The sequence below is a fragment of the Fonsecaea nubica genome (assembly GCF_001646965.1).
Source record: "Fonsecaea nubica strain CBS 269.64 chromosome Unknown Scaff40, whole genome shotgun sequence".
Taxonomy (NCBI): Eukaryota; Fungi; Ascomycota; class Eurotiomycetes; order Chaetothyriales; family Herpotrichiellaceae; genus Fonsecaea; species Fonsecaea nubica.
In genome coordinates, this window is record NW_019173713.1 from 37725 (window position 1) to 62413 (window position 24689).

The window sequence follows — 24689 nt, forward strand, 5'->3', positions numbered from 1 at the left end:
GGTGCAAGTCAGTGAGTTCAGTTATCCCTTTGTAGGCATGCAGGTCTACGTTCATTTGAATGGAATGTAATTTGAAGTTCCGATCTGTAGCGACTCCATCGTGGCCATCTAGGTGACTCCATGAAGAATGAGGAGTGAGGAGCGAAGAGGGCATGTATGTGTGCTATGTCTTTTCCCAAAACATGGGATATCTCGCAGGCAGGTAGACAGGCAGGCAGGTAGGTAGGTAGGCATGGACACCGGTAAAGATTAAAATACCCAAAAAAGATCAAAAAGATCAACGAGCACACTACGCATCGTCACGTTTCTCGCTGGAATATCATACAAGAATATACCGAGTGCATTGGATGCCCCTTTTCCTTCTCGTGAGTACATACATACTGAGTACTCTGGAACAAACGTCCTCGTGCTCGTGTCTCCACGCACCAACAGCCCCAAATGGGTTGCTGGTGTTCTCAGTCCTTTCAGATACTCGTGACTCGGAGATGACGCGAAGGGGCACCGGTGGGGGAGTATGATTGTTTGTTATTGTTTGATTATTATGGAAGTGGTACGACGGTTTCTACACATGTACCTACCTCGTATGAGTACCCGAGACCACCCACAAATTTCCCACGAGGACTGGTACGAAGAGACCTACTATTACTGACCAGGGGCAAGAGCTTGATCGGACATGATCATTACATACTCGGTACAAGTCCTGTACTCGTCAAGGTAAAGGTCTGATCGGCGGGGTGACCACCTTTGTCCCTCGTTTCTCACTCAACTCGTCAATCGTGCAAACCGTTATGCTTCATGATTCATGAATTAAACTACTTGTTACCTCTATGCCCCTTCAGCACAAGTAGGTACTTCGTATGTGGGGTCCCACCACGGAGCAGGCGGGGGGATCTTCTCTAACAAACGACAAACCCTGAGCATCGGGTCCAGGGTATTCGTACGAGTATCGAGTACTCAGTACTATACTTAAAACTTGGTTAAGAAGTACCTACATATGAGTGGGTAGGGTGGTATGTAGGTACCGAGTAGTTAGTGCACACCTATGTACCTACAGTACGAGGTAGTAGTGCATATTCAGAGTTTACACTTGTCAACACACACCCACACACACGCACATGTAATGAACGCGAGATTGCCCATCACCCTACCACCCTACAAGTACCTCGTACAAACAGTGCAGTACCCCGGCCCTCGAAGTCGGAAGCGAGCACGAGCACGAGTCAGAACCTCGCTTAGGCGTGAAACCTTCTGCACCTATCTGAGGTACCTATCTAGGTGGATGTAGCAAGTAGGTAGCGATTATGAATCCCAGGAAAGAGTGCCGTTGCCACTGTTCCACAGTCCTTGATTTTTATCCTCGAATTCTCTCCCGTTTGCTGTTTACCCCCCCCCCCCCCCCCTCCTGTTATGTGGGGAAGCTAAAACATTTCCTTTCCTTAGGCGCCGTTGTACCTACAAGCACCTCCTTCTAGGTACGGTACCTAGGTAGGGTACACTCTCGCATGGAACTACTGTAGGTACGAGCCGTCCTTGTGGATTGGAGTGGATGACTAGAAAAGCCCGTGGCATGCAGCTAAGCTGGTGCTTGCAGATTTCTGCCAGGGTCAGGGCCAGGGCCTGGGCATTTAGCCGTGGTATACGAGGTCTCGGACTCGTCGAAGCCTTCATTGTGCTTGTTTGTGCTCGGTGGGTAGGAGACACACTGGCGTCATGATAAGACCTGCATACCTGCACACCTACATCCATCTGTACCGAGTACTCCTACACGGACAAACACTGGTTTCAATAAAATAACTCATGTGTCGGTTCTCACAATTCGTAGATGACTTGAGCACTCGGAAAAGAATGTGTGTATTATGGTCAATTATGTGCGTTCATTCAATGCCCATCCCCCCTCATCCTCATTATATTATATACATTGTTTGAGACTATGTTATGTTACGCGTAAATCTTTCATTTTTTGGGTGGTTGACGCCTTCTTTTGCTCCTTTATACTACAACCAGGATGGCAAGGCCCAGCAAAAGAGCCAAGCCAATGTTGCTGGCGTGGCTACTGGCCGAGCCGCCCGTAAAGGTCGACGAGGGCGCAGAGGTCATTGCGCTCGTCGCCACGGGGCCGGTGCTGCTGGGAGCACTCGTGATGGTCGCGGCCGCAGTCGCACTGCTGGATGCGGCACTGCTGGCGGTGGTCGTGAGGGGCGCCGAGTGGCTGCTCGACACGCCCGACCTGGAGGCTGTTGTGGTTCTGTTCAACGCGGTCGAATTGACTGCGGCAAAGGCAGGCGTCGACGAGCTCGGGCACGAGATGGACTCGGTCGTCACCGACGCAAGTGTCACAACGCCCGACGGCGTGCCGGTTCCGACAGTCGCATAGTCCTGCGCGGTACCACTGACATACGTAGCGATCGAGGTAGTAAAGTCCGAATTGTCCGTGATCGAGGCGACCGACTTGATCCACGCAGCTGCTTCGTCCGAGTAGACGTTGTAATAGCCAAGGTGGGACGCGACGATGCCGTTGGAGTTGTTGGCGCAGATGGGGTCAACCTGGGTACCGAAGAACGTTAGGACAAAGACATGATTACAGCGATGAAGCATGCTCTCAAAGGCTCGTAGACAAAAGTCCAACAACAATCGGGCCTGTCACTCACATCCAGACACCAGTCACGAGTAATGGCCGCGTATGCGTCGAGAGCAGTCAACATGTCACCAGACCGGGGGAAGAGACCATCGTGCGAGGAACCATTGCCATAGTTGTAGGGCTGGTTGGCCGTATGGCGGGTATTTCCAAACGTGATGACCGCCGACACTGAAATGTCCATGTTAGCATACAAGCCATATCCAAACAATGCAACCGCGCCGTAACTCACATCGATTTCCTGGGCTGGTGGTCGGGTCCAATGGAGGAGTCGACGGCTGAATACATCCATTGAACGACACGCCACCTCCACCACCGAGAATGTCGGTCACGATCTGTGCTCCCTGCGAGTATCCAGCCAGGATGAGCTTGGAGTTGGGGCATCGGTCGGCATAGGCAGTCATCTGCTTGAAACCCGCGATCGTGCCATCGTAGGTCGTCTGGCAGGACAAGTCGGTGTAGAGAGCCGAGTAGATGAGATCTTCGTAGCCGCAGTTGGCCACGTTGTCGCAGGTGGCGGCTACCAGATCACCCTGTCGTCCTGGGTAGGGCTCATTGTTGCCACGGGCGAGAAAGAAATGCACATCCTCGCAGGGTGTGCAGACTTGTGCAAGCACCTTTGACGCCGACCAGAGCGAGAGAATGGCGCAGGACGCCGCAAAGGAAACCATGATTGCCAAAAGCAAGAAAGATTGCAGAAACGACTGTGTATTACTGAGGTTGCTAGAGATGCAAGTGAGAGAGAGAGAGCAACAACATTGAAAAGCAGTAGGAACCGTACAAGATAAGAGAACTTACTCATTGAAGCTGGTACTGGCCGGCGGACGGCGTCGAGGGATCGTGGCCGCGCTAAATTTTTGGCCAAATGCCCAACTTCTGAGACACTGTGGGACCTCGATCGTGTGGTCTTCTAGAGGCTTGACAGATTCGACACGGCGGAAGCGGATGGTCTCGCTTGCGTCGCTTGCGAGCTTGTTGGTGGTCCCTGTTGGGCCCGTGGTTGGGCCGGATTTTTTCTAGCGGTCGATTTACCTCATAGCCGGCTTTCCCGAGCTCGTTCTCCGCTTTGTTTTGTCTTTTTGGCTCTGTGCCTCTCATGATGGGTATTTTAAAGCAACGCAGCGCGGTATCCTGCCGAATGAGGATCTTCCGCAGGTTTGTCCTCCATTTTTCTTCTCTTCCAATAATGGTATGATTCATCGACATAATCATAAGTGCGTCTATTGACTGTGCCTGTGGCGGCGGCAAATCCTAAAACAACAAATGCGATTTTCTTTTTCGCAGTGACAATTTTCTTGTGCGGGGGATGTCTCGCCCTGATCCGCCCTCACGACGGTTTTATAGATATCGTCGCTGCAATTGCTCCTAGGTTAGCAAGCGATGCCTCGACACAGCACGTCCATTGCACTCACCGAGCCGTCTGCTTGACCGTCGCCGTGCCCTAGCCAAGTCGCAGCGAGGACCGATATACCTCCCTTCGGTACCAAAGCATCGGACGGTCGTGGAGCCGAGTCTGTTTGTCAATAAGAGGAGGATCTGCTGGTTAATATATGATAAGATGAACCCAGGATCGTTCACGCGAGAGTTCCTGTACCTGGGCAAACAGGTTCACAATGGCAATAGGCGCATGCGAAGTGACAAGAATGAAAGACTTGGCGAGGCTGTACGGTCAAGAACTCCCAACACTACCTCGTAGAGGTCAGACAACCCCCAACAATACTTGACGCATATTTTACACATATTCCCTGTAAGCATCGTGTGAAGCAGGGCAAGCTGTACGCTGTTGGATCTCTCGGTCTGCTGGTGCTATAGCTATACTTGACTCGCCGCACGGACCCTCATTCTCCTTGGAACGCAGCGCACCCAATTTCGCCTCCGCCGCCGCATTGCGCAAACGGTCTCGAAAGTGTTCTCGAAAGTGTTGGACCAGCGCGCTGTGGCATTTTGGGCCCGATCCATCCACCTTGTACCGAGCGGTGTGATACCAATACTACACGACTGTGGTACATCGAGCAGGTCCATTGTTGCAAGTCCCCAGCTCTAAGCCGCCTCGTCCTCGATTTCCAGGTTCCCAATCTTAAACTTCTTCCCACGCATGTCGGCATAGTCTGTGTGGTTGTGGTAATTCTTGACCCTCTCTCTGACATATTGCAGACCCGTAATCGGCGCAGCGTCTTCCTGATCCTCCCTCACCAAACCCATTCGCTTGAGCAAAGGCGACGCGACGGGCTTGATGTCGACATTATCCCCAGGCCTGACGAAGTAGAACAAACCCAGTCGGTCGACGTGCGTCTGGTCGGGCGGGGGTCGAATCACCCTGTGCGTGGTGGACTTGAAGTATCCGGCTGACCAGAAGTCGAGCGTGTCGCCCACGTTACAGATGATGCCGTTGTCCACCGGCGGCACGTACTTCCACTCACCCGTCTGCGTCTTGATCTGCAAGCCCGCGACGTTCTGGCTCCAGAGCAGCGTCAGGGACCCAAAGTCCGTGTGAGCGCGACTCCACGTGTTCTCGACCAGGGCGTCTTCCTCGACGGAACGGGGATGGTAGGTCATGTACCTCAGGTGGTCTTCGCTGGGCGAGTCGTATTCGTGCTTGGACGAGAAATAGTCTTCGGGCAATTCAAGAATGATGGAGAAGAGGGTGAAGATCTTGCTGGCGATGCTCAATGCTTTCTAGGGCGAGACGTGTCAGAAATCATTATATCCACTACGGGTTCTTTAGGCCTGGCTCACGCGAGAAAAGTCCTCAATCTCCGTTTTGTACGTGTTGAAGAACGGATGCCGCGCTTCGTTGGCGTACTGGGGGATGAATTTCGCCAAGTTGAACGACTCGACAATGTCTTTGACCTCGGTGGACATGATCTTCTTCTCATATGGCTGAAGGAGTCGTTTAGCTCTAGTCAATGTGGATGGATGGACTGTCACCTTACAGCACGGTACCCGAAATAGTTCCCCACGGAGAAATCACACTTGTATTCGGGCTTGTCCTTTTCTTCAGCGGGAAGATCGAAAAAAGCCTGTCCAATGTTATATTGTCGTTGGACCTCTTCCTCGCTGAGGCCGGTGCCCGTCACACTGAAGAAGCCCGTCTCGTGCACCTACGTCATCACACGTCAAGAAACCAGGAGAGCATTTCAGGGATGGTCCAAACTTACAGCCTTCCTCAACTGTTCCGCTAGCCGTTGCTTCTCGCCCGGCTCATCGTACCTTGACAGGTCAATGACTTGGATATCCGCCCACGGCAGCTGGAATGTGGTTTTGGCAGGGCGTTGCCATTTCCGGAGCGGTGGCGCCGGCGCCGGGTCGTTGGCGATTACGGCGGAAGGCATGATTTCGCGGGTTTAAAAGTTTTAAGTCTCTCGTACGGAACTTTTCTCTCATGAACATATATTTCACTACCCCAGATTCGGCGAGCGTGATATTATTGTCACCGTTATTCCTCTCCATGATGTACTGTATGTAGTTGCAAGAAGGTATCCAGAACCCGCGATCACGCAATCCGAGCCTGGTATGATGTCGGCGTGCCCCACGCAAAGTCATTGGTCTGCCACGGCCTACTCAACCCCGGGTTGACTTGGTTGTCGATCGACTCAAGCATTTTTACGAAGGAAAACGAGGAGATCTCCGATATGAGGACGAGGGATATATATCGATCTGTTGGCTGACTGAAGTATCTCAACAGCAGCATGTTGGAAGACACACGGCTCTACTGTAGATCTATCTGTGGTATTGACAGAGCCAGTGTGGACACAGTGTAAATATCTGCTGATGCTCAGTCTGGATTTCCTCCCTATAGCTATCGTAGTGTATCTCGTGGGGAGGATCACGGAGTAGTTGCTCGTGCGACGCAATGCAACATCCCAGCATGCCTGAGGTTTAGCTGGCCCCGGAGGATTCAAGGTTTACCCGGTTTCCCAATTTACGAGTAACAGAGTATCTGACGTCGGTGTACATCGTGCCGTTATTCTCCACATATCCCAAGTCGAGCCTGGCGGTAGAGTTTCTCGTCTTGTCTATTGAAAACATAAAACACCCTACATAGTTGAGTGTGGAGCAGTGGGTATTACGTAATTAATAAATGTCGCAGTGGCCAAATTCAGCTAGCCTGGTTCTTTCTACCTGCACACATTGGAGATACGTAGCCTCGCTAGGTAGGGCAAATACTCTCAAGGCAGAACGTCACACATTTCGAGACTCCGGATTCATGTTCGACATCTTTTACACACACGAGTAGACAAACCTCCGCAACCGATCAGAGGTCTTGGTCAGGATTCCGTCCGAAACGATGTATTACCCCGAAACCACATTATAGCCACCCACAGCCTGACTAAAACTTTGGGAGACTCAAAACGTAAGGTCGGGTGCCTTTTCTGGATTCTCTGCTCTCCTGTCTGGCCCCGGGTTCAATACTTACTACTCGGTGTAAAGATGTCCTCTTTTTTGCCTCGAGTGTCAGCACACACACTCTCACACGGCTCCCGGGCATACTACAGCGGGACACGATAGATGAAAACTCACCTAGAATCTTCTTCTCTTCCGGCGTCATGCTCAGGCGCGGATCATTGCCCATGATGTCCTTCAGATGGCGCTGATACCCGCTCTCGACCTCGCGGTATTTCCCGCCGTTGATGAAGATGGTGCTGCCGTTGTAGGCGTCGTTGGCGCACAGATACACGGCCGCCAGGGCACACTCGTCGCTGGTGTTCATGGGGATGACGCCGCTGCTCCACAGCTTGGGCACCAGGTCCGGCAGGGTCCGCAGGGCGGGCGTATCGGTGATGCCCGGCGCGATGCTGTTGATGCGGATGTTCCACGTCGCCGTCAGCGGGCGCAGCGCCCGCATGAGGCCGACCATCCCGTGCTTCGCGGCCCCATACACGGGGATGCTCTCGGCGACGTACCCGGCCCGCGACACGGTCGACACGATCACGCCCCCCTGCGGCTGCTGCCGCCGCATGTAGTGCATCGCCAGCTTGACCGTGTACATCTGCCCGATGAGCGTGACGTGCAGGCACTCGAAGCGCGGCTTGACCGGGTCGCCGCGCTCGTCGACCGTGTCGAAGAAGTCGCCCTTGTCGCCGATCCCGGCGTTGGGGATCACAATGTCGATCCGGCCCCAGTCGCCGACCGCGCGCTTGAACAGCGCCAGCAGGTCCTCCCACCGGCTCGTGTCGGTCTGCATGAATCCCACGCCCGCCACGGCTTCTCTCAGAGGCTGCACATCCCCGACCAGGACCTTGACGCCCGACGCGGCCAGTTTCTGCACGATGCTGAGTCCAATCCCCGAAGAACCACCCGTGACAACGGCCGTCTTCCCGCGAAGCTTGTCGCCTTTTGTTTTTCGACATCTCGTGTTAGCTGTCGACACAACAAAACTTCAACGGATAATATACAGATTCCCTCACCAGGACGTGAAGTGGGGGGTTTTGCTCACCTATATCGGCGTCCGTGATATTCAGGTCCGTCATCGTCGTGGTCGACCACACAGTTTTGTCACCTGTTCACTTGTGGCGATTCCTTTCTTGTCCCGGTGAGCCTCAAAAATCCAGGGGAGATTCCCCCCCTACCCATATGTGATTCTTCATTCTTGTATTCCCCGCTTTCTGGGGGGAGACAAGTCGATCCCCTGTGATACCCAAACAGCCAGCTTCGACCTCGGGCCGAATGGGATCTATTCTGGAGGGTTTCGGATCTACCGAGACACGAATTTGACGATTTGGGCTCGAGGCTCGGTACGTTGGCCAAGGAAATGCTTCCCAGTTTACATTAGTGCTCAGTCTGACAGGAGAGACGCCGTGGAAGAAGAATATATATGTTATTATGTCCATGTCCATCTTGGCCGCTCGAAATTAGTCCCTCGTCCCGTTCGGGTGTCAGTTCGATATGCCAACCGCAGCAAAATCTATGCCCATGTGTAGCCGTTGAGATCAAAATCTAGCAAAGCATGTCCCGCAAAACCAAAATCTTCCTCCAAGTTCCATTCGTATGAAACTGGGGCTGGGTAGCCACTGGAAGCATTGCGATCCTCTACCCCAGTATTGTTGATCTCCATCGTGCTCCCTGATAACGATTGATGGTCTATCCCACACCTGTCCTCCAAGTGAGCGCTGGTCAGTGTCAAATTAGAAGGCTGTGCATAGCCGGAGTTCAATGCCGGCCCTGAGCGAGATGGCCGAGTTTGAAACACCGATCTCGCGTCCTGCATTTTGGTTACAACCTCCCGCATGCTCGGAGCCATGTCGGCAAGCATGTTCGAGACTTTGATGCACATATCCAACTTGTGGAGGTTGGTCTTGCGCGTGCTTGCGTCGCCACTGTTGGCATCGCGGAAGAAGGTTGAGGCGGCTAGGCAGATATTGATCAGGGCAGAGGGAGGTAGGAACATCGCCAGTCCGCAGTCAATAACACCTTCCAGGATCTCAGCTGTTTCGTTTGCCGCCTGGCGCAGAAAGCACCGGCTGTAGTCGGTGGGTGGACAGCGGTCAGTGACGGAGTCTGGGCTAATGTGCTCTGAGATATCATCCACCAGCATGCCGTCCCGATGAACAAGAAAATGTGCAGCGCAGTATATCAGCTCCACCGCACATACTGCCCATGTGACACTGCGGGGAGTGCTGCCTAGACTGTCTTGAAGCAGATTCTTGCTGTTGAGCTCGATGGGAATGTCTGACCGCCAGCGGTAGAGTTCTTGGACCATGTACTGTCTCAAAAATGGCAAGGGGTTGGCGCATTGCTGACCATCCCAAGGAGAAAGATCCTCGTGGATGTTGCGCATGATCCGATAGATATGCCAGCACAGCTTCGCCTTCAAGATACAGACTGTCGCGAGCGCTGGGGAAAGCGCATCGAGTCTTTGCTGGGATTGAGGAACCACACTTTCAACCCCGAGGGCTCCTGTGTCCTCCAAACCAAAATCGCTCATGGTCAACATAGGTGTACCGAATGGCCACACGCGTGGTGGCTGACCTATGGACATGCACAGGTCGCATTCTTTCATGAGAATACTCCACCACAGTATCCGGCGAAGATTCCGCTTCCGCTGTGGCTTGGATAGTTTCAATGGACTGACATGCTCCGCTCGATGTAATTTCAGAATATGGGCCTGAGAAATAGCAGTTCCGAGCCAATATGTGGCGTCCTTCAGGTTACTCCTGCTGGCCCATCCGATGAGAAAGAGCGATGCTTGACAGATGGTGATGCGATCCTTCTCCGTCTCCAACTCGAAGAGTGTCTAGTTCACAGATCAGATTCTGCAACAAGGTAGCATGTCCGGTGGTCTCACCTTTGCCTTTTCATAGAACGTCTGTCTGGCCGTGGTCTTGCTCATGTACGCCTGCCGGAGAATGATCTCATTCTCAACGGCTCCCACTCCAGCGAACATGACGGCATGGAAAAGGAGCAACGACACTCTCTGTCCGGGCTTCTCCCCTAGTATTGCGCCTCGAAACGCCGGGAGATCTATGACGGGCAGAAGCGGATGCACAAACTCGGCGAACCTGTCCATGATCACGCGTTGAAGCTGCGGTGGTGGCAAGACAAATACCGACTTCTGCCGCAAGAATTCCAGGTCGTTGGGAGTGCGCACAGGGAATGCCTCTATAAAGTCCGGCAAGGCTGTGTGCCAGCCTGAACCGCCCTGATGGAGGGGCGGTGGTGTAGATGGAGCTGAAAGCAGACCATCGTCTCTATCGGCCGTCCTTTCAACTTGGCCAGCAGTGTCATTCAGGATCGGAAGCTCCGGCTGCTCTGTCAAAGACAGTAGAAAGCCGTGAGACACTGGAGCCTTGGGTCCAGCATCCCCTGGACCCACTATAGGCTGTTGCAAGCTGTTGAGAGCTGGATCTGGTTGAACACTGTCTCGTTCTTCCCAATCATTGGCCGAGTGCCGTACCTCTTCAGGTGTATCGGGCAGGCGTTCGATCATGAACACTCCTTCTCCGATCTTCGCATTTCGATGATTAGATCCGGAATCCAGTGAAGCATGCAGGGCATGGCGGTCGCTGGTTCTGTGGCCACGCCGCCTGCACTTGATGACTCGGCATTCTGCCCCATCCAGCTGACAGTTGGTGCAATAGCCTGCCTTGTGGGTAACATCACACCTGACCTTGCGCGAGCGGCAGCGAAGGCATGCCTGGGTCGCTCGACGGTGAATAACTGCTTTGTTCGACCGCGATCGTACCCCGGTCGCGTCTGTGGCCGGCCTGTGTGAGCCGGTCCTCTGTTGATCCGAAGTCGACAACGGTGATGAGGTCGTCGGTGGTGATTCTCCTGGATGCATGACGGTCAGGTTGGCATTCGAAGTCTCAAGCTCGGAAAGCTATCAAGCTTTAGACCTCTTTTTCAAGAGAGGGATATTACAATGTCCATAGTTCGAGTTATCCTCGGGTTACTTCCAATTTTACGCCACCGTGGGGGAATGCGGGGGCCTGTCGGGTACAAACAAGCAGCCAATTCCACCGGAAAAATGGAGAAGTGCGTTCCTAATATGGCTAGCGTACCTTGTCTGCCTGGGGACCCACTTGGATACAGCCAATCAAACACATTTCGAGTGGATGTAGCTTCGTCGAGGCGAGGCTGCCCAGGCTGCATACACGCTTCTGACTATGATATGTTAAGAGCTACTTGGTGGCTTGTGCTGTGGATTAGACTATAGACTAGAGAATCTCGCCAAAACTAGGAGGGTCTTCCACTCTGAGCCTCACGGGGTGACTTGCTCTCGTCGATGAAGTGCAAGATAAATTACACCTAGGGCAAGACCTTCAAATGAAACAAATTTGAGAGCGACAAGCAACTTGGCAGGCAATCTTGATAGTGTAGGTCTCCCCTTCCGTGTTTGCCGGCCTTGCCTCCTGGTAAGAGAAGCTTGTCCTTCTTGTCTTCCTCTTACCATCGATGCTTCCGTATTAGGCAATATCGATATTCAGATCGACCTCCTGAATCCTTCCTCACAGTCTTGTAGCTTGGACTTTCTGTCTCAAGTAATGCCAGCGGTTGACCCTCGTGATTCGTCTCTCATTCTGAGAGGACGTCACCATCTTCGTTTCACATAGGGTGTTATGATCGTTTAACGCTCCGTAGTCGCTTTGACGGTTTGCTCCCAGTTGCGAACAGAGAAGTGGGTGTAGTTCTTCCAGGTGAAGATCGCAAGCCCTTCTATCCTCCTTAGATGTTGCATGGCAGAAGGACCCGTGACGCCGACGTGGTGCGCGAGGAGTGGCTTCCGGAGCGGAGTTTCTGAGGGGAATCGCGAGGACGAGGCCCAGAGATGCGCCAGCGGCGAACGGGAGACTTGCACAAGCCATTCAATCCATCCAACTTGCTCAATCTGTGCAAAGATATCACCATAGAGCGAATCCAAGTCATCTGCAAGGTGTGGGTTAAAGAGTGTATCGCGGCGGGTGACGGCTCTCGGGACAAAGATGCCCTCGGCTATCTGAATTCCCAAAGGAGCAAAGCAATACCGACAGCTAGCGCACCTAGACCGCGGAACTCATAGTGAACTTTCCCCGGGCTCCGGTCGCGTACGTGTGACCCAGAAGAGCGATGCAGAGACTAAATTGAGCCTCGGCGCTCCGTTCAAGGGGCCCATGCGAGAAACGATGAATGTACGGGGTATCTACAAAGTGTGGCTTCGTATCATTCATAATAAGCTCTCGTTCCAAGACCTCTAGATGGCACAGGATATTTGGAATCGCACTTGTCGACCATTGGGCTGTTCGCGTGACATGTAACCGAAAGACGCGAAGGTTGAACGTCCTCACGATTGACGAAACATGTATAGAATCGTCATTGCTGAAACAGCCACCCGAGACTGCCGAGCATGTGCTCGTGTACTGCGTCGGATTCCGGTATGATATGCATCAAATGAAACCCATGCAGAACCCCAAAGACATTCTTGAGCCTTGCGGACTCTCTAAAGCGAAGGTCTTTGTTATTGTTGAGAGGGAACGGCTATGGGCTGGAAATCAGTCTGACGAAGAGCATCAGCGAATGCAACAGCCTGATCTCACACCGGATCTAGTGTAGCTAACGCTATCGCTACATAGAACACCATTACGGTTGGAAATAGCTCCTTGCTAGTTGGGTTGATGCAGAAGAGTGTAAAGTTGAGATCGTGTACCATCATGCCGATATGACCAAAGAAGACGACATCAAAGGTATGGTGGACGCGGCAATACAGCGGTGGGGTCGCCTGGATTAAATTGTCGTGCTCTCCGACCTCGTGCAAACGAGGTCGGATCTGCTGTTCGTGCAGTTTGAATTTCTCTGCCGTCGCATAACCCGTGGCCGTGAGGGTATATTCATATTGCCAGCCTGCACTGGTGGGGACGGAAATCAGCAATTGCTTGGGTAGGTTGATCTTTTTCCCCCTCGGAACAAGGATAGACTGCTCGCGATGGATTCAGGGTGCTGTATGGTGTATCATATCGGGAGCATTCATGGCTGGCAGCGTCAATATTGGTGAATTCATCTTTTACCGTTTCGTCTCCGGCCTCGCTGCCTATCTGTTGCTCGCGGCCATACCGCTAAGTGCTTTCGAACCTGGCAAGGGAGGAGAGAAGACTTTTCTGACCACCCCGATAGATATGGATGAGTGAGGTTGTCCCCGCCCATTTCCGTGGGAGTTTGGTCTACATTCACAGCCTCACACTCGGCTTCGGATACATGCTGTCAGCGTGGATCGGGTTGGGCTTCTTCTTCAAGCTGGCGACCACCCCTGGCTCTTCAATGTGTCTGGCCTCTATTGCTACTTCTAGGGCTGTACTGGATCCCGGAAAGTCCCCGATGGCTGGTAATGAAGGACCGTTCTGATGACGCGAAGCGGATCTTGCTGAGACTCCACGCGAATCCCGACGATCCGGACAACACGTTTGCAAACACGGAATTTTATCAGATACACGAGCAAATAGCCTTGGACCGCCAACGAGATAGCTCATGGTGGCATTTGTTCCGGAAGCCGTCCTACCGGAAACGTTGCCTGATCGCAATGGGAACCACGGCAATCATTGAATGTTGCGGTGGACTGGTCATCAATAGTAAGGAACTTGGATCCAAGGATGCCTCCCCTCTTGCAGTCCCAATGTATAACTGCAGAGCTGATGGTTTGTTCTAGACTACAGACCAATTCTGTATGTAGATCTCGGGTTTAGTCACACCAAACAGCTCCTGTATCCGGCTGCATGGCTTACCTTTGCCACGGGTATGAACGCCGTGGGTGTCTTCATCGTCGATTTCTTTCCACCAAACAGACCACAGCGCACCATGCCACTGTAAAAGTCGACGAGGCATAGTCTGTACACTCGGGAGGCGTGATCCTGGTGGGCTACTGCCAGTATTACAAGAGCACTGAAAAGCGGGACGGCCGCGTGAGGACTCCAAGCACTGGCAGTATTGTCTCTGCGAAGCCTAGTATATCTAGGAGCACCTCCATGGCTGACGGGGTTACCTACCAAGGCAAATGTAATGACGGTCACGCTAGGCTCTCCGGCGGGGCTTTCGACCGAAGACTACTGAACGGCACTAGTAACCCCTCGTATAATTATTCAATGATAGTCTTCGCTATGTTGCTCCACTGAGTTACACTAGATCAGTTACTCTCCCATATACGTTACTGCGCGTGGACCGCTTGAACATGATCGAAGACGACGAGTACAGGGCATCTTCCCAGTATCGATATTGGTCGTACACGGAGGAAAAGCTCGCGCAAATCCGCCAGAGGACGAATCGGCTGGCATCGGAGCGTGTCAAGGCCGCAATTCGAAAGACGGGGGTTCCAATATCAGGCTCGAGCGAGAACAACGAGAATACATCTGCTGATCCCGCTCCTGGTGTCCCGACGCTTGCCGCACAGGAGGAGTTGAAGATTGTGGAATGGGCTTGTACCAAGATTTTCGATATGGGAGAGGCTATGAACCCGAGAATCCCTTCCAGTGTTGTGGTACGCATGGTGCCTTTTCATGCCCTCTGACGATGTTACCGTTACGAGATATACTTACACTGCATATCAATGCCTAGGCCACCGCGATTCAATACCTCCGCCGCTTCTACCTCTCTCACTCACCCATGATATACCATCCCAAACCGATCATGGTCTGCGCTCTATATCTAGCCACAAAGGCAGATCACTTTTACATGTCTCTTTCCACCTTCGTGTCGGAACTCGACAAGATGACCGAAGAAGATGTCAAGGCGCCTGAATTCCTTCTTCTGCAGGCTCTCCGATTCACGCTCGACGTGCGCCACCCTCTGAAAGGCCTTCTGGGTGGCCATGCTGAGATGATGGCCATGGTGCAGGAGGGTCGGCTCGGCAGCAATGGTCCGAAAGCGACGAAATTCACAGCAAAAAGGGTCGAGTCTGCTGCCGATTCGGCAAAGGGACTCCTCACCAGAGCAGCCCAGATGACGGACGCATATTTCCTCTACACGCCCAGCCAGATCTGGCTAGGTGCCGTGATGGTGGCTGACAGTGAGCTTACGCAAGTATATCTCGAACAGAAACTCAACGATCTGCCCTTTGACGATGTAACGGCGGCGACGTTCAAACACAGAGTCTTGACCACGATTTCGGCATGTGCGAAGCTCCTTGGTTCCTATCATCGCTCGCAGGAAGACTCATCGGCGCAGCGGAAAGAGCTGACGCGGATCCGCAAGAAATTGGACGTGTGCCATGATCCAGAAAAGGTGGATATTGATGCCGTCGTCAAGATCAGGGCTGGGAGATTGTCCGAAAAGAGGGATAGCTACGGCAGTGACGCGGAGAAGGCGCTCAAGAAGCGTAAGGTTGCACGGAGCGAAGTTGAATGAAGGATGGGAAACGTCTTTGATCCTGAGATGAAAGAAATTTCCGGGTTAAAGGTTCTGTGGTACGAGAGACTTGGTTAAGTGATTGTGGTGGGATAGTATAAATTGTCGACATATTCGAAAGAGGGATAGTGGGGAAAAGGGGGGGGGGTAGTACCCACAATCGATCAATTCCCATCTGCGACTCAACGTCGACCCATATGCTGGCCGACGAACTACCTCGCCTTGACAAGAGAGCTGACCACGACCGCTTCATGCCCATCGACATGGCTATCTTGCACGTGCCGCGTCGTCTGGCAGTTTCTACCCCGCGTTGAGTAACCGGCCGGTCGGTCACACCGGTTAACCTCTTCTTTTTCGCCAAAGACCCTCGGTTGGTGGTGTTGGCTCGTCCTTGTGATCACGTAAACGCGTCTGGTATTCTTTTGCTGGCTTTATACCCCTGGGACGAGAAGGGTAGGCGACGAAAAGTTTGAGGAAGAACACGTCCAGTATTCCAGTCTCCAGTAGCATCCATCATTCTTCCTACCCTTCTCCTTCTCCAGATATCTTATTTGCATATACAGCTTGTGGTAGCCAGCGACGATGAGCACTCTCAATGGAAACGCACGGAGCAGTGCCCCCGTATGTCTCGTCACCGGAGGCGCCTCGGGCATGGGCCTCGCCGTGGTGCAGCATCTCTTGACACAGGGCTGGAACGTAGCTATCGTCGACTACAACGAGGAGACCGGACAAACCGTCGCGAAACAATGCGGACCCCAGGCCCTCTTCATCAAGGCCAACGTGGCCGACTACGAGGAGCTCGCGGCCGCGTTTGGTCGGACCTGGAAGGAATGGAAGCGCCTGGACGCGGTGTTTGGAAATGCTGTAATCTCTACCTTCTCTCCACTCCTCCCTCATCGACAAAGAGAGTCCCGCGTTGTGGAGAGAGATTCTAACCATCAAGCGGGCCTGTGTAGGGCATCGGCGACCGGATCAACTTCTACGCGCACCAGCAAGACCGCGAAGACGGCAACCCCCCAAAACCCAACACGGCCGTCATCGACATCGACCTCTACGGACCCATCTACTGCGCGTACCTGGGCTTCCACTACTTCCGCAAGAACCCCGACAAGGCCGGCAAGATCATCTTCACGTCCAGCATGGCGGGGATTTACACCGGGAGCACTGTTCCGCTGTACTCGGCGGCGAAGTCGGGGGTAAGGTCTTGAGTTCTTTTCACGTTGCTCTTCTTCGATAGGGTTGGGAATGAGAGTGAGAATGAGAATGAGACTTACATTGTTTGACAGGTCGTCGGCCTGACGAGGTCCTTGGGCGTCCGACTTAAAGAACTCGGCGAACCCATCACCGTGAATTGCATCTGTCCAGGTACGTAGCTTCCAAGCCCTTGCTGATATACTCACTCACTCCCTCCGGCAGGCCTTGTCCACACGGCCCTGACGAAGATCTACTCCTTCACCTGCCCGGAGGAATACATCACGCCGGCCTCGACGATTGTCAGGGCGGTCATGAATTTCATCGACGACGACAGCTTGACGGGACAGGCCGCGGAATGCAGCGGCGAGAACATCCACTACAGGCAGAGGCCCGAGTTTAGTGACGACAAGGCCGCGTTCATCTGTGGCGGTGGGTTGGGAGAGGCCATGGAGAAGTTGAACGTCAGGTTCTACTGATTGTTCTGTATCTGTACCACACATAGTTCCGCCCATTCTGGTTTCTACGACCGAATGAATAGGTGGTTTTGATGAAGCATACAAACCGGTGGTAGAGATGGTTCTGAGTATCTCGTGTGTCTGTCTGAGAGGCCGTCATGGCCGTGGCGAGTACAGCGAAATGGAAAGCAATGCATTCTGTTTCCAAAGGCTCAACCGTGATGCACCGCGTTCATTGAATTCAAATCGGCACTTCATTTCTCATTGATCAAAAGCATCTAATATTCAATCTCAGAAGATTATCAACACAGGACACCAAGAACAAAGGCGCAAAAAGACGTCCAGGCACCGAACAAGTCTATTAGGCACCATTGGATTCGGGCCAAAACGTGGGTTCCAGACCCTCGAGCTTGCCAGCCTCGCGCCACTCCTTCATCATGTTGATGACCCACAGCGCGCTGCCGCCGTACCACGAGTTCTTGGCCAGCTTGCGCGTGATTTGCCCCTCGTTGTTGTAGTAGCCCGGCGTGCACTCCATGTGGAAGGTCCTCGAGTTGACGCCAGACTCGACGATGGTCTCGACCCACGCGTCCTCGGCCTCCTGCGTGGGCTCGACGGAGCGGATATTGCGCTTCTTGCACTCGGCGATCACGTAGGCGAGGTGCTCGGCCTGGAGCGTGGTCGTGTGCAGCAAGTTCGCCGTCACGAACGCCTGGAGCGTCGTGACCATGAAGAAATTGGGAAAGTCCCGGCTCACCCAGCCTTGAAAGGTGCTGGGCCCGTCCGAGAACTTCTCGCCCAGGATCTTGCCGTCACGCCCGTACACCTCCATGCCGGCACGGTGGCTCCAGCTGGTGGCGCGCTCAAAGCCGGTCGCGTAAATTAGGCAGTCGACCTCAAACTCCTCCCCGTTGGCGACCACGCCTTTCTCGGTCAGCCGTTCTATCCCTTGGCCTTTGGTGTCGACTAATCGGACGTTGGGCCGGTTGAAGGCCGCGAGGTATTCGTCGTGGAAGCACGGCCGTTTGCAGAATTGGTTGTAGTACGGTTTCAGGCTCTCCGCCGTGGCAGGGTCGCTAACTATGGCGCTGACACGCTTGCGAATCTGCTCCATCTTCTGGAAGTCGAGGATCTGGCGGCGTTTCGCCATCTCCTCTTTCCCCATACTCCCCGCTGCTGCTCGAGATGGGTATAGATTGCGAATGATATCTGTCCAACCGTCGTCGACCAGATCGACATCTTGGTGCCCGCCGCACACGATGGTGTTGAAGTTGTCCATCCGCTCCTTCTGCCATCCTCGTCCGAGCTTCTTCGCCCAGTCGGGATCGGTAAGCCGGTTGTTCCGGACGTCGATAGACGACGGCGTCCGTTGAAAAACGTAGAGTTGCTTGCACCAGGGCGCAATGTTTGGTACGATCTGGACGGCAGTGGCCCCTGTGCCGACAATCGCTACCTTTTTGTCCGTGAGATTGACTAGTCCCCCTCCGACAGCATCACCACCAGTATACTTGTAGTCCCAGCGACTAGAGTGGAAGCTGTGGCCTTTAAAGGTTTCAATACCTGGAAAGCCTGGGAGTTTCGGTCGGTGTAGTGACCCGGCCACGCCGACAACGAAACGCGCGCGGATGTTGTCGTTGTGATTCGTCTTGATCGAGTAGGTCGCAGTCTCCTCTTGCCAGTGGATGCTCAGGATTTCTGTCTTGAAAATGGCCTTTTCGTACAGTCCCAGTTCTTTGGCCAGTCTTTGTGCATGTGACAGAAGTTCGGGCCCACGCGCATACTTCTCCGAGGGGACGTATCCGATCTGCTCCAGCATGGGCATGTAGACATAGGACTCAATGTCGCATTGTGCTCCGGGATATCGGTTCCAATACCTAGAAGATGCACAGAGTCAGAGAAACTGCAAGCAGTCGCAATATAGCAGTAGTCGGAATAGCAGCTGCAGCTGCAGCAGTAGTGATATGGGGACTTACCAGACTCCCCCAAAATCTGCGCCTTTCTCAATAATCCTGAAATCTTGGATGCCATTCTGCTGAAGACTGTGGGCCATCAATTCTCCGCCGTATCCAGCGCCGATGATGACCACTTCAGTGTTGATGTCCAAGGGCTCCCGCTTGTCGTCCTGGCCAGCCCATGGATCACTGAGGTAGTGCGACAGCGAGCCTTCAATTGCACGATACTGGTCCACTCCATTGGGGTTGGCACGGATACGTTTTTCCCGTTCGGCGAGGTATTTTGCCTTGAGGGCATCTGGGTCGAACCCCAAGTCGTCCTCGACCTCTTGGACTGTGAGATTGGTGGACTTGCCAAGGGTCGACTCCGCGGGTTGAGACACAGAAAGCGTTTCGACAGACATCTTTTGCTTCAGGGAAAGACGGACCAAAATTGTCTTACAACTGTAGAAGAGTGCCGCGCACACACCAGAAATATAACACCACTCTCTCCAAGGGACCCCCCCGGACTCGGAAGTCCTCTTTGGGGGGAAATGAGATGGAGCACGAACGTCTTAACCGTGTACATCCTCGGGGTTGACGAAACAAGCAATGCCAATGATCCGCACCTCGTAATACTCGGCAGGTTGCCGTACTCGGTAGATAGCCGTATCAGCGGTCTTTTATCTCCGCCGGATCCAATCTCAGCAACTCTTACCAAGGACTGAGCCTCGGCAGGAATATTGAGCAGATATAAAAAGTTGTAGGGGTAGCTCTACTGGACGACCAATAGTTTGAGCCTTGAACAAGCCAATGGGCCTGGGAAACAAGCATGGAAACAAGAGAATATACCTGAGAAGCATTGCATGGGTGTCTTTGAGGACTGTTGACTCCACTGTCGGCTTAGGGACTCGGTGGATACGTATCATATGTGGATGTTTGCCTCCACACTCAGTCCCCAGAAAATGATACGATGGAGACGATATCTGCGCGCGTGGAGGAGGCCATGTGTAAAGACTTTTGAAAGTGATGGTCCATTTGCCGTCCTCGGCCCTCGGGACGCCCACTCAATGAGGACAGAAGCTTTCTCCTTAGCTAGACGGAAACTCTCTTGGAACTCGCGGTCACATTCGCTCGGAGCCTGGGAGCCTTGGCTTGCCTCGGTATGATGTGCTTGTTCCTGTGGAAGCACGAGAATGCTATTCGTTGTTGCAAGGGTCGAATTGAGGAAAAGGTTGGGAGGACAAAGGAAAACATGCCAATGACAGTCAGTCATGCTAACAATTGTGTTCGAATTTGATATGTGACAATGTTGATTGGGATTTCCAAGCTCAATGGGGACTTTTGCGCTCCAGACTTTTGCGGCCTCTAACCAATTCTATGGCCGTATCAATAGCATCAATGTCGAATCGCAGCTCAAGCCAGACCCCCTCGCCCCCCGACGCTTGACAATGCCTTGCGCTGTATATCCGATACCGTCACCTCTGGCAAACTCTTGACACCATCCTGGTCTCTCCCAGCATTTGGAGGTGGGAGAAATCCGATCTGAACCAAATAAGCCAGATACAGCCCGATTTCACGTTTTGTGACACCACTTCCCGCACTGACATCTTCTCGAGTCCATTTCTCGTCGGCGTAAAGTGCCTTCTCGGCATTGCTGTCATCGAGTTCTGGGGCGCGTGTATTCGAGGGGAGATCGTTCGCGACAAAGGTAAAGAGTGGCATTAGAGCAAAATCGGCGTGTGCGCTGACATAGTGCTCAAGCGAAGATGCCCAAGGGACGTAATCCGTTAGGTCCGCCTTGTATCCATAGGTTTGGAGAGCCGCGAGATATTGGTTGAACCGCAGTCTCGGGTGCCCTGTAATCTGAGCCACACTGACGCCTTGAGAAGACGGAGGATGGAAAGCACAGGCCACCACCGTGCGAGCGACATGGTCCACCGGAACCATGTTCACCGTGTTGTTGATATTAGGCCGCGTACCGAGCTGGATGCAGCCCTTGAGCATCCGAATCAAAAAGTCGTCCGTGTTTGTGACGCCAGTCTTGGAAGAGCCAAGCACATAACCGGGCCTAACGATGCAGCCACGGAGGCCTCGTCGACCAGCTTCGCGACAAAGATATTCCGCTACCCATTTGCTCTGGCCATAGCCGGTGCCTAATCCTTTTCGGCTGCCCATCAAGTCATCGTCTTCACTGATACCTTCTCCACCGGCAGCGACGATGCGTTCTGATTCGAAGACAAAGTGTTCGTGGTCGAGCACGCTGGTTGAGGACACGAACGCAAAGAATTTGGGTTTACCTTGGGCGCAGATCTTCATTGTTTCAATGGTGCCGAGAACGTTGGCTGGCTTGAGCATCTCGTATGTATTGATCCAATGAACTTGGGCACCATTATGGATGACAACGTCGACTTCGTCAACAATTTGCTTCCATCTTGTGTCGGAAATGCCAAGTTGCAGCGGCCCTAGTTCGCCTGTGACACACTCGATTCGAGATTCCCATGAGTCGTCCCAGACGCCATAAGCCTGACATGTTGTTTTAATGCGGGAAAGTGCCGCTGCTTCGTCTTTGGCTCTGACGAGAACAAAGATTTTGTTAACTTGAGGGTTTTTGCGGTCCAGAAGATCTTTCAATACGAACGATCCCAAGAAGCCTGTTGCCCCAGTAAGGAACACCACTGGCGCGGAAGGGACATCGGGGGAAGCAGAAGGGAAGGAGGCAGGCAACGCCTTGGCCATGATGGGGGCATCGTCGCCGTATTGGTCTTCAGCCTTGACTCCGTTGGATTGAGTGCCATCTGCGGCATTTTCAACCTCAACTAACTCTCCACCACTCAGAGAATCAGCCGCTCGCAAGTGATCAATGACAGCAGCCATCTCCTTCAGCGTGTGTCGATTATAGATCCTGCTGATTGGGAGATTGACTCCAAGTGTTCTTCTGACCTGATAAGCGAGCTGTTGGGCTTTCATACTCTCACCACCAATCGCAAAGAACGAGTCGGTTGGACTGATGGTTCGCGGAATCAATCCTGGGACAAGTTTGGCCCAGATGTGTGCCAGCGCTAGTTCGCCTTCCGTGAGTTGTTGCAACATAGAAGACTTCCGCCGCGTCCGTGCCGAGAGTATTCCTGCATCCGGGAAAGGCAGCTTGGGCCTGTCGACCTTGCCATTGGGATTTAAAGGCATAGCTTTCATCGGCACTATGACAGAAGGTACTGCATAAGCAGGGAGCTTGGTTCGCAGATACTCTTGCACTTCAATCTGAAGCAGTTGAAACCGCTCAACTCTCCCAATCAGAGTTCCGTCGTCCGGGATATCCTCTTTGCCCTTTTCGGCAAGGAATTGTGCCCACGCTTTCATTTGGGGCACAATGTAGCTGACAAGAGTCTGCTCCTCGAACTTGTCCCTTCGCACGAGAGTCACATTTTCGCGCACCAGTGGATGTCGAGAGAGGTGGGTGTCGATTTCTCCAAGTTCGATCCGGAAGCCTCTGATCTTTACTTGATCGTCAGCTCTGCCAGAGCATTCCACATCTCCTGTCGGTGTGTAGCGTCCGAGATCTCCGCTGCGATAGAGGCGATCACGGGGTCCCAGGTAATACTTCGCCCAAGGCTCGTTCTTATATTTTTGTTCAAACCTTGCTTTATCTGACTCGAGGCCTTTTTCATGACCTGGGAACCAGTTGTTGACGAATTTCTTAGCCGTAAGCTCGGGAGTTCCCAAATAGCCTTCTGCAAGTCCGCTTGCTCTGATGTAGATTTCTCCAATCTCGCCAACGGCACACAGTTTGATCGGGTCGAAGCGGTTTATCACGAGCATCTGGACGTTATGCATACCTCTGCCGACCGGGATGACGTCCTTCATACCATCGAGGAAGGCGTCGTTTTCATTCCACGACGGTATCTCGTAGTAACTCACAGCCCTGGAAGTCTCTGTCGTTCCCCACATGTTGACGATCCGAACGTTGGGCGCCAGATTCTGTAGGGATCTACAGTCCCTCTTGATCAAGATATCGCCCACGAAAAAGGCATGATGAAGAGTTTCAAACTTTGCAGTTGCACCCCCGACCAGAATTTGACCCATGGCCGGTGTCAGATGTGTCACTGTCGCGCCATATTCTTTCATCCACTCTGCCAGTAGCTCGTTTTGGATATCATTCTTTGATGGCACAAGCAGCTGCGCCCCCAGGAACAGTGGTGTAAAAATGTCTCTTTGAATGGGATCGTGCGCGATGCCGCTGAGCATGGTGAATTTGTCTTTCTCAGACAAGTTGAACGTCATCGCCATCCAGTCGAAATAAAATGCCAATGAGTAGTGGCGACCTCTGACACCTTTCGGTTTACCTTCAGAACCAGATGTGAAAGAGAGGGTGGGAATCGAGTCAGGCCCAACCACAACCCCAGGACCTTTGGCTTTAAGTTCCCGGACAGACTCAAAAATATCCTTTCCAGCAACTTCGCCACCTTGAAGAAAGCCGTCATCCTGTAGGCGTAAAGCCGGAACCTCTGTCTTGAGGTCCAGATTCTCAGTTATGAAACCCCGTACCTTCTCCGAGAGTTCACCAGCATCTTGAGTGGCCTTATCGATGATGACAAGTGCCCGCGGTCTGGACACGTCCAGATAGATGTTTTGTCTATCAGGTGGGTAGGCAGGATCCAGTACTGAAAACGTGCCCCCTGCCTTCAAAATACCCATAATGGCGACTACTAGGTCAACACCCCGATAAGAGTATATCATGACAACATCACCCCTCTCCAGACCAGACTTGACCAGGTGATGTGCCAGAATATTGGAAGACTCGTGTATTTGCTGATAGGTGAATGTTCTTTCTGGCCCATCCTCAGATTTTGTTTCTACCACGCATGTTCGTTCAGGATGCGCTTCCGCATTTGCAGCAAAGATATCGTGGATAGCGCCACGGAAAGACGACCACTCCAAATCGCTGGTTGGGTTGGGTATGAGAGCTTGCTCTTGAGGGGTGGCGAACACGATACCACCCACGGGAGCATTCACATCGCGCGCTGCATTTTCCAGCAGCTGCGTGATTTGAGCCAGGATTCCAGCTACCCTTGCACTCGAGACAAGACGCTGGTTGTACCGCGCCGTCAGCCGGAGATCGCCTTCAGCGGAGCAAGAATATGATAGCAGAAAGTCGGTCGTTTCAGCACTACCGGGTAGACTGGCACCATCGTCATTGCTGTCGAAACAAGCAAATCGAAACAGAACCGGTCTCTTCAAGCTTGTCTGGAGATCTGCAAGAGGTACAATCTTCTCTGCCGCCTGAGCCGATAGTTCTAGTACCTTTTTGAGCAGCTGCGAGAACGGCTCCGAGGCAGCGACCGCTGTTTTGAGGACAAATGGAGGGCCGTTAGTTTTGGCATTAGTGCCGATGCTGATATCCTCGTCACCAGTTAGCCTGCTCACCAGAACAATGAGAGCTGTCTGAATCACGGTGGTGAATGATGCGAGGCTAGACAGTGTTTTCAGGGCATCTCTGGTGGCTATCGGAGCAGCAAGCGACTCGGCCGCCTCGATGGGCCGTTTGTGTACATTCTCTGTGGTAACTTCAGGGTAGTCTCTGGTCAACGGCGAGATTGTTTGATCCTGCAGAAGTTGGGTCCACCAAGCCAGGCGCTCTTCGTGTGCACCTGCTGTAGCCATGGTTGA

At 53.0% G+C, this 24689-nt stretch overlaps 9 protein-coding genes across 9 annotated transcripts; 2 read left to right on the forward strand and 7 right to left on the reverse strand.

Annotated features, from left to right (window-relative positions):
- Positions 1 to 1989: 1989 nt before the first annotated feature.
- On the reverse strand, positions 1990 to 3733 carry AYO20_06351 (hypothetical protein; the record flags this gene model as incomplete). Its single annotated transcript, XM_022644642.1, has 5 exons — positions 1990 to 2598; positions 2649 to 2806; positions 2868 to 3358; positions 3434 to 3606; positions 3668 to 3733. The coding sequence occupies 5 exons, from the start codon at positions 3731 to 3733 to the stop codon at positions 1990 to 1992; spliced, it is 1497 nt and encodes a 498-aa protein (XP_022499310.1).
- Positions 3734 to 4675: 942 nt separating this feature from the next.
- Positions 4676 to 5967, reverse strand: AYO20_06352 (hypothetical protein; the record flags this gene model as incomplete). The annotated part of the gene is made up of 4 exons (XM_022644643.1): positions 4676 to 5311; positions 5372 to 5515; positions 5569 to 5736; positions 5794 to 5967. 4 exons carry the CDS (start codon positions 5965 to 5967, stop codon positions 4676 to 4678), a joined length of 1122 nt encoding a protein of 373 aa, XP_022499311.1.
- Positions 5968 to 6982: 1015 nt separating this feature from the next.
- Positions 6983 to 8106, reverse strand: AYO20_06353 (hypothetical protein; the record flags this gene model as incomplete). The annotated part of the gene is made up of 3 exons (XM_022644644.1): positions 6983 to 7029; positions 7157 to 7969; positions 8073 to 8106. The coding sequence occupies 3 exons, from the start codon at positions 8104 to 8106 to the stop codon at positions 6983 to 6985; spliced, it is 894 nt and encodes a 297-aa protein (XP_022499312.1).
- A 434-nt stretch (positions 8107 to 8540) lies between these two features.
- AYO20_06354 (hypothetical protein) lies at positions 8541 to 10916 on the reverse strand (the record flags this gene model as incomplete). Its single annotated transcript, XM_022644645.1, has 2 exons — positions 8541 to 9869; positions 9921 to 10916. The coding sequence occupies 2 exons, from the start codon at positions 10914 to 10916 to the stop codon at positions 8541 to 8543; spliced, it is 2325 nt and encodes a 774-aa protein (XP_022499313.1).
- A 786-nt stretch (positions 10917 to 11702) lies between these two features.
- Positions 11703 to 12132, reverse strand: AYO20_06355 (hypothetical protein; the record flags this gene model as incomplete). The annotated part of the gene is made up of 2 exons (XM_022644646.1): positions 11703 to 12071; positions 12121 to 12132. 2 exons carry the CDS (start codon positions 12130 to 12132, stop codon positions 11703 to 11705), a joined length of 381 nt encoding a protein of 126 aa, XP_022499314.1.
- Positions 12133 to 12770: 638 nt separating this feature from the next.
- AYO20_06356 (hypothetical protein) lies at positions 12771 to 15442 on the forward strand (the record flags this gene model as incomplete). The annotated part of the gene is made up of 5 exons (XM_022644647.1): positions 12771 to 12795; positions 13396 to 13674; positions 13752 to 13908; positions 14192 to 14576; positions 14654 to 15442. 5 exons carry the CDS (start codon positions 12771 to 12773, stop codon positions 15440 to 15442), a joined length of 1635 nt encoding a protein of 544 aa, XP_022499315.1.
- Positions 15443 to 16024: 582 nt separating this feature from the next.
- AYO20_06357 (hypothetical protein) lies at positions 16025 to 17112 on the forward strand (the record flags this gene model as incomplete). Its single annotated transcript, XM_022644648.1, has 4 exons — positions 16025 to 16306; positions 16399 to 16638; positions 16729 to 16807; positions 16859 to 17112. The coding sequence occupies 4 exons, from the start codon at positions 16025 to 16027 to the stop codon at positions 17110 to 17112; spliced, it is 855 nt and encodes a 284-aa protein (XP_022499316.1).
- A 340-nt stretch (positions 17113 to 17452) lies between these two features.
- On the reverse strand, positions 17453 to 19447 carry AYO20_06358 (hypothetical protein; the record flags this gene model as incomplete). Its single annotated transcript, XM_022644649.1, has 2 exons — positions 17453 to 18965; positions 19065 to 19447. The coding sequence occupies 2 exons, from the start codon at positions 19445 to 19447 to the stop codon at positions 17453 to 17455; spliced, it is 1896 nt and encodes a 631-aa protein (XP_022499317.1).
- Positions 19448 to 20438: 991 nt separating this feature from the next.
- Positions 20439 to 24683, reverse strand: AYO20_06359 (hypothetical protein; the record flags this gene model as incomplete). The annotated part of the gene is made up of 1 exon (XM_022644650.1): positions 20439 to 24683. One exon carries the CDS (start codon positions 24681 to 24683, stop codon positions 20439 to 20441), a length of 4245 nt encoding a protein of 1414 aa, XP_022499318.1.
- Positions 24684 to 24689: the final 6 nt, after the last annotated feature.